Source organism: Coturnix japonica, chromosome 4, assembly GCF_054131305.1.
Source record: "Coturnix japonica strain WE chromosome 4, WE-NBRP24, whole genome shotgun sequence".
Lineage (NCBI taxonomy): Eukaryota > Metazoa > Chordata > Aves > Galliformes > Phasianidae > Coturnix > Coturnix japonica.
Window position 1 is genome coordinate 47670123 of NC_140666.1, and position 14333 is coordinate 47684455.

The following is a 14333-nucleotide window of genomic DNA, read 5'->3' on the forward strand; positions in this document are numbered from 1 at the left end:
CTGTAGAAATGTGGAAGGGATTATATCCTAACTGCATTTTCATTTGCTTCTTTTCAAAGATACAAAAGCAGCTCATTCTAGTTTTTGATAAATCTTTTGGTAAAATAAATACTTTTGAAATAGAATACACTCTTACTTATATCCTGAAGCACATAAAAAGTATTTAAGTGAAGGGGCAAATGGAGCTGCAGATACTGACCTTGGAAAACCCATTACAAAAGCTGCATCGAAATACAGCTACCATTTGTGGAAAAAAGCTATACATGACTTTCCCTCTTAGGGCTTTCTGTGCTGGAGCAATGGTATCAATATTGATGGAAAATATCTATTACTGAATAAAATTAGCTTTTTTTTTTTTTTTTTTTAATAGCAGAGGAAACAAAATATACTGTTTGTTTTTTATAAGTAACTGTCAGACTTTCGTTGTGACTTTGTGTGGTGGCAAGATGAGCAAGAGAAAACTGAGTGATTCATTACAAATTGTCCAGTTTGCTTAGTGTCACATTTGGCTTGCAAGGTCAGGCACAGTTTAAAGAAATTCTGGAATTAATAAACGTTGTAAATTCATAATTGTACCAAATCCTACCTAACCTGACACTCAGTGGGAAGAACAAAAGTGATGTTAATTTTAGAAAGAAACTTCTGGAAGCACGGTTGCTGTCCTTCAGTTGAAGTCACTGTTTTTCCTTTTATAAAACAGCCCGGTGAACAGTTAATTTACTCTAGACATGACAAATTTGTTCTGAGTTTTGAAATCTACAACTTCCTCATCCCTGGACAGTGCATTAAACATCAAGACATTTGCTTCAGTGCCCCTGTTTGAGCTGTTTTACTGTGCACCAAAGAATATAGAAGTTAGAGATTCTCAGAAGATTTTATGGTCTTGGATCTAATTTCAGCTCTTTATTCAGGATGTTTCAAGTAAGGCATAAGAAAATGCTATATGCAACCATCTTCCTGTTTTCTTTTGTAATACTAAAGAGGAATGGATGCCTACTCTTAGCTACAATGCTCTGGAATTGGGATGCTTCTGTTCATCTTTCCCTAAGTTCTGAAAATTGCTCAGAGTTCATACTCATGTGAAGCACTTTTTCAGACTCCTGCCCAAAAAGGAGATCATTTTTGTAAATTCCCTGAGTGTCTGATTCCCTTCCTGTACTCTGGGATAGGGAAACCATTTTGAGACAGATGGCCTCCTACTCTTAAAGGTCCAGGAGGATGGAAATTGTGTTGCTGTGCCCACTTTCTTTGAATCTGTCCCAGAGACATTTCTCTCAGTTTCAGGGAATTATTGGCTCAAATATGAAAACCTAACACATTGATCTTCTAGCAGATATCTAAGCATAGCCAAAGCTGACATACTGAAAGATTTTCTGCCCCAGGCCAGGTAATTTGGCCATAGTCCCAATTTTTCAATGTCTGAGTTACAGGTAATATAGAGATAGATAAAGCAACTCTTCCTTGTGAAATCAGGTTTGAACTTTCTCTGTAATTAGAAGATTTTGAACGTCTCAAAATGAAGCAGACATCTGTATTTTGTTTGGTTGTTCTTTTATGAGCATTATGCTACTCTCTGTACTACTAGGATGTGCAGCAGGGAATTTACGCCTGCTGCTGAATGATTAAAAACAAGATGTTAGTGAAAAATATTCTGATGGAAAACACAGCAAGGCATCCAAAGTGGTATTCAACTAACAAGTGTTTGTTCCCTATAGTACAGTTCATGGGAACTGAGAGGTATCTGATTTTATGAAGAGACTATTCAGAACACATAAAGTTGTTAAGTTTGTTTTTTTCCAAGCTCTGATGTAACACCTGGCTTAGGCAAACCATCAGATCTTCTCTGTTGTAAAAAGACCATTAAGTAGGTCTTCTGTGTTTTGCTTGGTGTTTCCAGTGTCAGCCTAGTCGCTCTACTACAAATTACATCAAGTCCCAGCAGCCTTCTCATTTTTAGGATTTCTTACACTGTTTGGCTGGTGGTCATGTCATGCTCACTTTTGCTTCCTTGTTGGATGATACTTTGTATGGTCTTCCTATTAGTACCCTAGAAAGTCCGCAGCCCTTTCCAAGATTATCTAAGGGTTATTCCACTGATTTAAGGTCCTGCCCCAGTAGAGAAGCTGAGAACTGTGTAGGTGGCATACTCTTTATAGGATCATGAACATATATATATATGTATACATTTAGTGTAACCTTTTATTGTTCCTCCTTACAGTAAGCCTTTTCTCTAGTCATTTCTAGGATAATTAGGTAAAAACTACAGATATGTAGCTCTAACGTGTAAATAAATTGAAGATCTGATGAAGGAATCTGAAGAGCAGGGACTCAGTATAAATTATCTTGTTCCCATCACTTAAGTACACCAAATAATTTTAATTTCAAGTTTTTCAAGTAAATCACATAAATCACTTCCTTAATTTATTCTCATATTTTCCTTATGTTCTCTCATATAACTTTGTTCCCGTGCGTGTGAACACAGAGAAGACTTCACAGTGAATCACAATACACCTAAGCATCACATAAAGGTAAACTCCGGTACTGAGTACATCACTTTAGCAATGAATTTAGATTTACATGAACTTGATTGTCTGTAAAAGTAAGAATGAAAAAATATTTTCCCTAGAAAATTATCAATGTTTCCCAGGTTAAAATAGGTGATTTATTTCTTTCTCCACATGCTATTAGAAAGGAGTATTTCTACTCTATGCATAACTTCTGTAATCTCTAGAAAAGTATCTGAAAGATGATACATTGCACAAACTTACAGCTTTCCAACTGCATTATACATGTTTGCACATCCATTGGAAAATTTTTGAGATCCATCGGGCAAGACAGTATTAAAGTCAATCTGAAAGAACACAAAAATACCATATAATTGCACAGGTGGAGTGCATAAGAGCAAAGGAAGTAATCAGAAATAGAAGAAAACACATTTTTTCATTAGATAGCTCTCAGAAGGGCTCTGTATTAGCTGAATCCATGTGACCCTCTCAGTCTAGAATGGCAACAATGTGGGGGAAAAAAAACAAAAACAGAATGCCAAAGTTTGTTACAGCCTTCTCAGTAGAGTTTTCTAACTTACATATAAGGGAATGCAACATCTTCATGCTTTTTCATGCTATAGATTTATTATTATTGTTATATTGTTACAGTATTTCAAATCATTGACATAAATCTTACCCGGAATTGCAAGAATTTCATTTCAGGTATCAGTTGCAAACTGTGCTGGCAAAATAAGTTTTTAGTGTTCTAAAATAAGGTGCTTAAACTGTCAACACAAAGATTCATTATAACTTTTTATGATGTTAGTGGTAGACCGACATATTCCTATACATTTGAAACATAGTTGTGTTTTACATTAGCTGTCATATTTCCTGTATTTCCTAGAATGCTTAAGCATTCTATTTCAACAAGAATATGATATCCACAAGCATCACAGTAAACATGTGCTCTTATAGCTCTAGTATTATAATGGTGTTTTTTTCCCTCACATTTCACGAGGCTGTGAACTTGGTCAGAAATCTATTGAAGTTGCTTTCTGAGTTTGCTTCAGCAGGGTGCCTTTGTTTATAGTCTATGTGTTGAATGAATTTGGAGAAAGTAGGGCAAGGAGGAGGGGTCATACATTCAAACTGCAGGCATCTCTCAGACTGAGTTGGGAGATAATTGATTTAGCTATATATTTTGCTTTTGTTGAGGAAAGGAATCCTTTTTTGCTTGCTTTCAATATGTTCCTAGTGACAGAATACACTAGAAGAATGGTTATGTTCTCAGACTGGCAGACTTCTTTTGGACATGAAATGAGTGTAGGAGTTTTAACAAAACCCTTTCTTCCAGTATAAACTTGACAACATGCTGTTCACTTGCACTGAAAGATGGGAAAAAGGGGACTCCTTGTCACTTGTATATTCACACAAGTCACAAACACTACTTTCTTATTTTATTTTATTTTATTTTATTTTATTTTATTTTATTTTATTTTATTATTTTTTGTCCTAGTATACAAATTATTCTTCGGAGTACTGATGTCTCAAAAAGTTTCAATTACCCTTTGATGGAATATGATGCAAAACCAAATGCAAAGTGGAAAAGAGATAAATTCATTTTGAAAAATGTAACATTTTTCTCAAATAAGTCACTAAATTAATACTATATATATATAATGGCTATAACATTAGTATACCTATATCAAATTCATTTCTTGTTTGATTACATTTTTGAAGGTAACTGTTAGAATGATTTTACTACTGTTACAGTCTAACAATGTCTGTATTAATAAAAGCAAAGTGGGGAGAAAAGAACTGAAACAATTGAATATCGTAAATACTTAGGTGTGACTGCTGCTTACAGCTTCTTAAAACGTTTCAAAAGTTTACTTTCCACTTTTCTCCCCACCTCCAGCAAACACTAAGTGAGCTATTCTTAAAATCTCATGCTTCCTCAAGTGGCTCGTGTTTCCATGTTGGAGTGTGACTGCAATTTTTACTAAGAATACTTCAAATGAGAGATCACTTTCTATTTTGGCATTAAAAATGAAGAGCAATTATGATGAAATTCAATATTCAGAGTTCACCTTTACTTTAGTAATTGAACTGCATGACCCTAGCAACTGAAAATAGCTGTTAACAATTCCTAGATACGCTTACGAACTTCTATTTGAAAAAAATCACATGATTAGAGACTCACCTGATAGAATAAAGTACATTTCCATTTTTGAAAATTCTCAACAATTTATTATCCGTTGTAACTTCATGAAAGTTGGCACCTTTTTCATTAGCAAAGAATAAATCTGGTTTCCAAATTGAATCCAGCATGGATGGATCTAAGTCTAAAGAGTCATCTGGATATTCACTATATGCAAGACGTGGATCATTCCAATTCTGACGGAGAAAGATGTTCACTCGATAATCCTGAATGAAAGAGAAAACAAGCAAATCTTTATCAAGCATAGGGATTTAGCTTTTATTTCATTTCTTAGCCATGTAATCCCCTGTCCATCTGTGGATGACAAAAGAATTACTCAGCTGATTGCCAGCATGATACCTATTTGTATTAGTGGGGGCACAATGGATAAGCATAATTTCAAGGTAATTGAAAAAATCCGAAGATAAGGAAATCCAACCTCTATGTAGTCTATATATCTCCACATAACTCTAACCCTTCAACAGCGTTTTCTTGAAGCAGAAGTGAGACAAGCATGCAAAAAGTTTAATGGCATAACCTTTTCCTGCTTGACTTTCCTCTCCTAGTCAGTGAGAGTCTGTTCCACTGTAAGGGAATTTCAGTTCACATCTTTCTTCTCTCTCTAATCCTTAAATATTTTAGACATACCACTTAAGTCTTTCTCTCAGTCCCTATTGAAAAATTCTGTGAGAGTAGTACATTTCTTTGCAGCTGTATGAGGAGGATGTGTTCTTCATCTGTTCAAACATGGTAGAGAATTTACAAAGGCTACTCAAAAAGCAATGCTTCCTATTTCTTTAAGTTGGCCCACAGCAGTCTGACAGAATGGCGTCAGAACCAACTTGCTTTAAACAAGTAGGGTGGTTTGATGCCAACACAGAGAACAAAATTAAACTGCTCAAATTGATTTGCTTTCCTGCAAGAGGATTACTACAGCTGTGTGCTACTTGCACAGAAGGGTGACTCCTAACTCAAATTATTCTGTTCTGAGAGGTTCCTTTGTAGGGGGAGAGAAATCATCATTTAAGCTGTGTGATTTCCTCGTGACCTCAAGGCTGCCATTATCAAACAGCTGATGTGCCCTGGTTGTGCAAGAACTTGCTCCACTGTCTTTCAAAACTCAGTTGCAGAATGAACTTTCTTAGAGGGTAAGATATTGTCATCTGCTTCATAGGGTCCAACAAAATTTATACTCAGACATCAAGTAGCTGCTCTTTGCAGATTGCTATTGGCTCCAGTACTAGTGTTTGATTTGCAAATTCCAGCACGCAGCAAAATCTAAAACATTTACAGAGTATGCTGATTTCTTCTTTATACTGATACAGGTAGAGTTACATTTCCCTAGTACATAGAACGTGGAATACTTCTAGATTCCAGGGGCAGATATACAAAAACATATTTCCAAAATATGTACTTTATCTGAATGCTTCATATTACCTGCTTTTGTAATTTTTGTATGCTATCATTTGGACCAAATCATCACATTTTCATAGTATGTAAAACCTAGATTTGTTATTTGCATAATGAAGTAAATTGATACTTGCTTTATTTGTTCTAGTTCACTATGGAATTTAACATGGAAATCTGGACTTTTCAAGAAAGTTGCTAAGAGTAATTGCAATGGCCCTATGTGAAACACCACTCTTCTGAAGAATATTTAAATTTTGACTGATCAATATTATGAATTTCAATTCTTGTCTATTTAAGTTCTGCCTTAAAAAATACTTGAGTGTCATAAAAATCACATACAAAACTGATGTATTTGCTAAAGAATAAAATATAATACGTAAAGTCCCATTAGAACATGTTTTTACTAAATTAACTACATGTGTTGCAAATGCTTGAAAATCAAGCTCCATCAAGGCCCCAGCTTTCTAAGTTATGTACATGCATAGGGCTGTAGGTTGCAATGGTCATATTTCTGCCTTTCTAGGTTTCTACATCTGTTGCTAACAGTTCAGTCATAACACTGGAAGAGCTTTTTGCACATGATAGAGTGGATTAGAATTTATTTTGTTATAATAGATGCTGAATTTGATCCTTAGTACCTAAGAATTTATCTCAGACCTAAATAGAGCTGTTCCCATTAAAGTTGAAGTGAGGAACAAACTTTAGCATGATGAGCTGTAGTGAGAGGGCAGAACAAGATGGAACTGGTAAAGTCATGGTTAAGCAGGGAATGAGCTAAATAATTAAAAAATATGAGATTGGAATAAATATCAGGGAAAATATGACCCAATTGAATATTTGTCTAAAAATGTATCCTATGTTTTGAAGAAGTACATCATAGTAAGCTTAAATTTGTAACCGCAGTGTGCTAATGGTTTTACTGAGTTTGTGGATCACCATATAGGGAATGAGACTATTTGATCAAACAGTTCTGTGTCTGCAACAGGTTGATTACCGGATTTTCAAATATTTTCCATGTGTTATTCCAGTTTTGATGTAATATTATGGTGAAAAAAGAAATACTGGACTGTATGGGAAATTGGTAATCACAGCCAGAACCTTTGATTAATCAGCTGAGGCAAGTGTTGGGTCAGCTGTGGGAGCACAGGTGAGTGTAATTTAGCTGTGCTCCCGGAAGGGGTGGAGCTTGACTCCATCTCCTCTAGACCTCATTTAAGGGCTGACCACCACTAAGGAAGCATCTCTTGGAGACTGCTCCTCAGTGGAGATTGCTTCAGTGGTTCCCAGCAGACCGAAGGCTTCCATATGAGTGAGTTTTTCCTGTAAATAACCTTTTGGGTATTTACAACTATTATCTTTCCATTATTGTCACCATACATGGATTAAATCCATTACTGGCATATAAAATGTAAAACAAAGAAGAAAATGGTTATTTAGCTAATGATTTTGATATGTCATTGATATTTTTCAAGTACAGAAACACAAGTATTTAAATTTAAGTAAGCCCCTCATATTGGTAGGTCGTTTTGCTTGCAGGTAACCAATATCATTGCAAAATCAAAAGAGAAGACCCTTCGCACTAACATCTGAAAAACATAAATATCAGTTGTATTAAAACTGAAGAATTCCCTTGTCTTTTCTCCCTCCTAGTAGTTAAAATTCCACAATTACTGAGATTATTTATGGTGAGGCCTCATCAGTAGCTATGCATGTTGAAAAAAAAGAATTAGTATTCACAAAAATATGCTATAGAACCATAATGGATAGCCAGTACTGTGAGAGGAGAAATAAAAACTTGATTTCTCTAATGTGTTAGTGTAATGATTAACAGAAGACTCACCCTCCATAAATGTGTTCAGAAGAAAATACTAGTGGGGGAAATAATCAGTTTGAATCAGTTCTGCTGTACTGATGGTTGAATATGAGCCAGTAATGTGCGCAGGTGGCCAAGAAGGCCAATGGCATCCCAGCTTTTATCAAGAATGGTGTGGTGAGCAGGACTAGGGAAGTCATCCTGCCCTGTACTCAACATTGGTGAGGCCTCACCTTGAGTACTATGTTCAGTTTTGGGCACCGCAGTATGGAAAGGACATTGAGGTGCTGGAGCAGGTCCAAAGCAGGGCAATGAGGCTTGTGAAGGGCTTGGAGAATATGCCCTATGAGGAGAGAACGAAGGAACTGGGGCTGTCTAGTTTGGGGGAAAGGAGGCTGAGGGGAAGCCTTGTTACTCTCTTTCAGTATCTGGCCTTAAGTTGCACCAGGGTAAGTTTAGGTTGGATATCAGGAAAAAACTTTACTAGGAAGGGTTGTTAAGCACTGGAATAGTCTCCCCTGGGAGGCAGTTGAGACATCATACCTGAATGTGTTTAAAAATCATATGGATGTGGTGTTCAGAGGCATGATTTAGCAGAGGGTTGTTAGAGTAGTTTGGTTGCATTGCAGTTGGACTTGATGATCTTTAAGGCTTTTCCAACCTGAGCAATTCTATTATTCTATTATTTAAATCTAGGGACAAAAATATTATTTACAATAACAAATTTACCATGAATTGATTCATAGTTCAATTTACTCTGCTAATAAACATCAATGATCTTTTCATTGGTATGATTTATTATTGGAAAAAAAATGGGACTCCTCCCTACTTTTAATAGGTCTTTTCAATATTACAGATCTGAACAGCAGCAAGGCTAGTAGCAAACTATGGATGTAGGGCAGTTCGATTAATGACTGATAAAAAACTGCAGTAGACTCTGTGCTCCAGCACTAACTGCAACCCATTAATCTGTCAGAGATTTACAATAGCAGCTAAAGAGAAATTAACCATGATTTAAATTGATCGCTGAGTACTTAACTTTAATTGACACGTCAAATCTATGTCAGAGGAACAAGATCTGACTAATGTCAAACATCCCTAAGAACATGCTTTTCTGTACTGAATAGCTACGGGGCACTCATTACAAGAAGCAATGTAGATACACTGTTGATTATAATAGTTTGTCTGACTCACTGAATCTTTTTGACTATCAGTCCCAGAATAATTTCATGGTGGAAACGTTCTTTCCAGAATGGATTTTGGATATGAATAAAAGTAAGGATGATTTTCCTGCTTGTACAATACAGAAACCTGAGTCCAGGAGAAACTGCCATATTTTTCCCTCTTTCTCAATAAGAACTCTGTGAATTCTCCAGCACTGCAGGATTCTTTCCTCAGTAAGAAGTATCTTCATATTTCTTAGGAGAAAGCCACTTTCTTACCATTTTCCTTGCCAAGACTGTGACTCTTATGACTTTGCCCTTATGATTTGCTGTATGAGGTCAACTATGCAGTTCTTACGCAGAGATGGAGAGCTTTCCTGTCTGGTCCTGCCTTGAGTTAGGTCTAAGCACTTTTTTGGCAATTCATTTCTTTAGATCTGAGCTCTCATGGGCTGAGGATGAGCAGTAATGTCAGTCTGTTCTTGGATAAAAGCTGTAATCCTACAGTAATTTGAAAATGGTGGGTGCTCATACGCACCCATTAAGTAGGACAGGCCAGATGGTTTGAGGATTTGGGTGAAGGCTTCTCAGGAAGCTTTAGCTATTCAGAGCTATTCAGAAAAGATTATTGATGGATTTTGGTTCACTATCTTTCTCTTTCTCCATCCATAGGTGTATAAAACCAGATTTTAAGCTATTTAATGTTTTAATTTTTCTGAGGTTTTTTTTTTCTGGTTTTTTTTTTTTTTTTTCCCCCTTACAATCAAAACTACTAAGTTTCCAGCTGGATATCCTATTCATAATTTTGTAAATATTTTGTTTAAATTTTGTCTAATTCTTTGCAGAATCTGACTCCAATACTGGGCCCACAATATTATATCTTGATATAATATCTTCTATATTAAGTCAATAGAACTAAAACTCACTTGTCGAAGAACTAGCTGAAACTATGACTTTTGAATTGCTGCTTATAATATCAGACCTTTTAGATCCCCTTTCAAAATTAAAATTTAATGTTCAGTGCACTGCTCATGCACCTCATACTTCTAAGTTTGTCAACTGCTTTCACATCCTTGGATTCTGAAGTATTAAGAATACTGTTAATGTTCTGCCTGGAACAAATAAATGTAGCTTGCTTGTTTATCTGTTGGTTTGAATCTCTCTTCTGTCTCCTTCATCATCACTACTAATGGTTTGGAGCGAGTGAGCAGTTCTGTCACTACTCTGGTTCAGTCTTCTCCTTACTAAAAGGATGGGTAATTTTGATGAAGCTGATTAGTACAGAGCTTTCAGTCTTTCTAATTCAACCCACAGATAAAAATAAAAACATATACAGTAGTTTCTCTGAGGAATCTTTGATCTTTAGATGATGACTTTCTTGTCCTTATTGTAAAATATTCAATATTTGTTGAATTCAACAGTGTTATGCAAAATCTATCCCTTTTCGATAGGTTTTAGGCAAATGCACAGCTTTAGTTAATATTATTATTATTAATATTGTTATTGTTACTATTATAATTTCTGGTTTATTATCAGTATTAATGTCCAGATGTATGTTTCTGTGCTCACAAATAACTGTAATATCAAAAGTCAAAACATTTGGATTGTTTAATCTTTCTAAAAATTAAATGCAGTGTTGACATACCATACGATAACCTTTGCCACAGCTCTGTGTGTCCTAGTATATTTATCAATTGCAGGCTGAATATAATTCTTAAATTCTTAATGGAAGTTTTGTGTTCCCAACTCCTAACATATTACACTAAAATCACATTTGCGACTTGCTCAATATAGCTGAGTTGTTAAGCTTCAGCTGAGGGGCTTTTAAAATGTTTGCACTTTGAAACAGCTGTACAAGGGATTAGATGAAAATGGACATGACAATTACATGAACAAGCATCATACTCTAAAACTCTGTCTTCGTCGATCTTTGCCATGTTTTCAGTTAACAAAATCATTTTCTTCCTTCTCCAGAGAAATTAGTGTCCCTAAAGATGCTTTTGCTATAACACCAGAAGGTATATTTGCTAAATGAAATACTGCATTTATATGAGATGATTCACTTTACCAGATGACCTTTTGGTGCTACATGTTCCGTGTTGTGATTAATATATTTTATACATTAGCACTTAAAATACCAGTGGTTTCAGTGACTGACTGAATAACAGTAGAAACCTTCACTGAAAATGTGTACTTGAAATCAACCCCTTTCTAATCTCCTAAGGGAAATATAAGGGATCAAAGAGATCCATACTATCCCTCTTTTCTGTTTTCCATCTGTTGGGAGCTAAACTTGACATTGTCTAAAATAACTATACGTCTACCACTCTAGATATCCTGATGTATTTAGGAAATTAATTGGCTATCATAAAAAAAAAATCACTATATACACTTCAGGGAAATAAATAAAATCTGAAACGGCAAAAGCTCCACTCAGTATCCATTTATTTATTTTTTTCTTTCATGAAGAAGTTACCTTCATGAACTAGAGAATGTGGGTCTAGATAATTACCAAGGGAGAATGAGAAGATATTGAAAAAATAAATGTTTAAAAATTACCATATCCAAAATGATTGAAATAATTAACCACCACAAAGTATACAAACATGCTTTCAAAATTATTATGTGTATATAATACTACAGCATACAAATTATATAATCAACATACTCAATTTTCTGAAGCTATAGAGTAGCTAGCTTCACAAAACTACATACAAATAAAGGAAAATATTTCAAAATAGAGAACTAATGAAAATTGCCTAGAAACAAAACTTTTTTTTTTTGTATTCTATCAATCCAGTCCTACAAGGAATCAAGTAGCTAAATTCTCATTCAATTCAAGTCTCTTAAAGACAGAGCAACTAAAAAGATTGCGTGAGGTCCAACATATTATAGCATGTAATGTTTATAGATGGAAGTAGACCAGAAATCTTATTTAACTAATCCTGTTATGCCAAGAAACTTACTTTCATATGTTCCTACACGATTACATTCTGAAAATCTATTAACTCAAAAAGAAATTTACTGACTAGAAGATAGGATATCGTAATGATTGCTTATCTTTTTATGAGTAAGGGAATAAGCAGAGATTCATTAGAAGTACTTTTTAGAGTTACTGTTTTGTCATTAAAATAAGTAGAGAAATAATGGTGAATGGGTATTTTTCCAAGTTATGTGTTACAATGTAATTGCCAGGCCACAACCTGAACCAGTGGTTGAGCACCAGATAAGAAGGCATGGATAAAAGAGAAGGATGTATTAGTATCTTAGTATTGCTGACAATTTTAAGGGGCCATGCTAAAACTGTGTCTGTTTGTTGCAGATGTACCAGATCACAAATACAAAACAATATAGACTCCTGGGTGGGTGAGAAGAAATCACCAAGACTGTGCAGGAACTGGAGAGAATAGGGATTATAAGACCTGCACACAGCCCGTATAATTCCCCCATATGGCCATTCAGGAAGTCAGAAAGTATGTGGCAAATATTAGTAGACTACAGAAAGCTAAATAAACTCACACCACAGCCATAACCAAGATCGCCTCTCTCGTGGATACATTAAATAGAGAATTAGAAACACATCTCTGTGTTCTGGATCTAGTAAATGCTTTTTTTAGGATTCCAATTGCTAAACAATCCAAAGGCCAGCTTTCATTTTCATGGGAGGACAGGCAGTGGACTTTTTCAAGTCCTGCTTCAGGGATATGTGCATTTGCCTTTTGTCATAATCTGATGGCTCATGACTTGGCAAAATGAAACAAACCACTCAGTTACCATGACACTGAAGCAGTTGCAGGAGTTAACTCACTCTGCAACTGAGTTGAATATTCTAAAAATATTCAGAATATTTTCAAGCAGTGTTTCATCATCACGCTATCATTTACTCTAGACTGCAACTTCACAGTTACATGCTGACTTCATGAAATAATGAAAAAATGAAAATAGACTTCCTCGTGAACTGGGTTATTTAGGGCAAGTTTTGAGAACTGAAAACAGGCCTTGCAGTTTTGCCAGTGTTTTCTAGAAGGGATGCTCTCTGTTATAACGTATAATTGCAATTTATTGCCAGAGCATTCAGTAGAATTTGGCCTCAAAATGCTGTCTAAAATATGCCTTAAATGATACCGTGTTCTCCTGACCCAATAACCTAGGTTATAGGGGCATATTGACTATGAGACAAAGGATACTAAATAACTTGCCTTCAACCCATGCAAGAACAATCTCTTAACTTTACAGAATCAAGCCAAAAACCAGTGTCTTGACAGAGGAGAGTTAACTATCAAATAAGAGGCAAAATAGGTTTTTGATATTGCTGCTGTTGTAAATTATTAAACTGTAAGGTAGCTTTTTTGTTCACTCATTGGATCAGACCCTAGGCAACCTGTTTGAGCTGTGCATGTCCCCTGATCCTTACGAGGGAGCTGGACTAGATGACCTTTAAAGTTCCCTTACAACTCTAAGTATTCTACAATTCCCTGATAAAATAAAAATTGTGCAAAGGAGATCTTTTTTTGTCATTCACTTTAGTATTAACACACTACTATTTCCATTACACAGAAATTTTTGGCATATTTTTGCCAAAGAAAAGCAAACATTTCATCATATTTGATGTATAAGGGAAATTATTCATTTAAGAAAAAAAAATTGTTGGTAGAATTCCTCAGCGTTGAACTTTGTAATGTACCCAAATGAACACTCTGTTGAAGTACTCTATTTAAAGGCAATCTAAAACAGGTAGAATAGAACATAAAGTGGACTGCTTACTTGAAGAAAGATGAAACTAATAAAATTAGGAAAAAGATTATAAGAGTTTAAAAATGGGCTAGTGTAAGTTAAAAGTACATTTTATTTGTAAATGTAACATAATGTTGTTATATCTGGGAGCACAGGAATATATGTCACCTGCTTCTTAACAGCATTCATGTCTTTTCAGGCTGAGTCAAGAAATATCCATTGGCATAATATCGCATATAGAATAGAATGCAAGTCAAATTAAGCTTCTTTTATTCTTTTGAACTAGTTGTCTCTCCTGAAACTATTAGACCCCACCTCACTTCTTTCTTCCTTTCCTTTCCTTTCCTTTTTTTTTTTTTTTTTTTTTTAACCCATTCTCTTTCTGTAATTGTTCATTGTGTTATTCGTATCCAAGGCAGCAGAGGGAGCTCAAACATTTTGTTCATCAATAAGAGAACAATGGGAAAGAGAAAGGGTAGTACCAAGAGCAAGTACAACGGCAGTGAAGGATAGGGGCTAATACACCC

At 35.3% G+C, this 14333-nt stretch overlaps 1 protein-coding gene across 2 annotated transcripts in view; it reads right to left on the reverse strand.

The window, feature by feature from the left end:
• GLRA3 (glycine receptor alpha 3) overlaps nt 1-14333 on the reverse strand; it is a 66833-nt gene that overhangs the window by 26143 nt on the left and 26357 nt on the right. For both annotated transcript variants that reach the window (XM_015861833.3, XM_015861832.3), the window contains exons 4-5: nt 4690-4913; nt 2769-2851 (exon numbers count right to left, since the gene is read on the reverse strand). In XM_015861833.3, coding sequence (XP_015717319.1) covers nt 2769-2851; nt 4690-4913 — 307 coding nt within the window. The remainder of the gene's footprint in view (nt 1-2768; nt 2852-4689; nt 4914-14333) is intronic.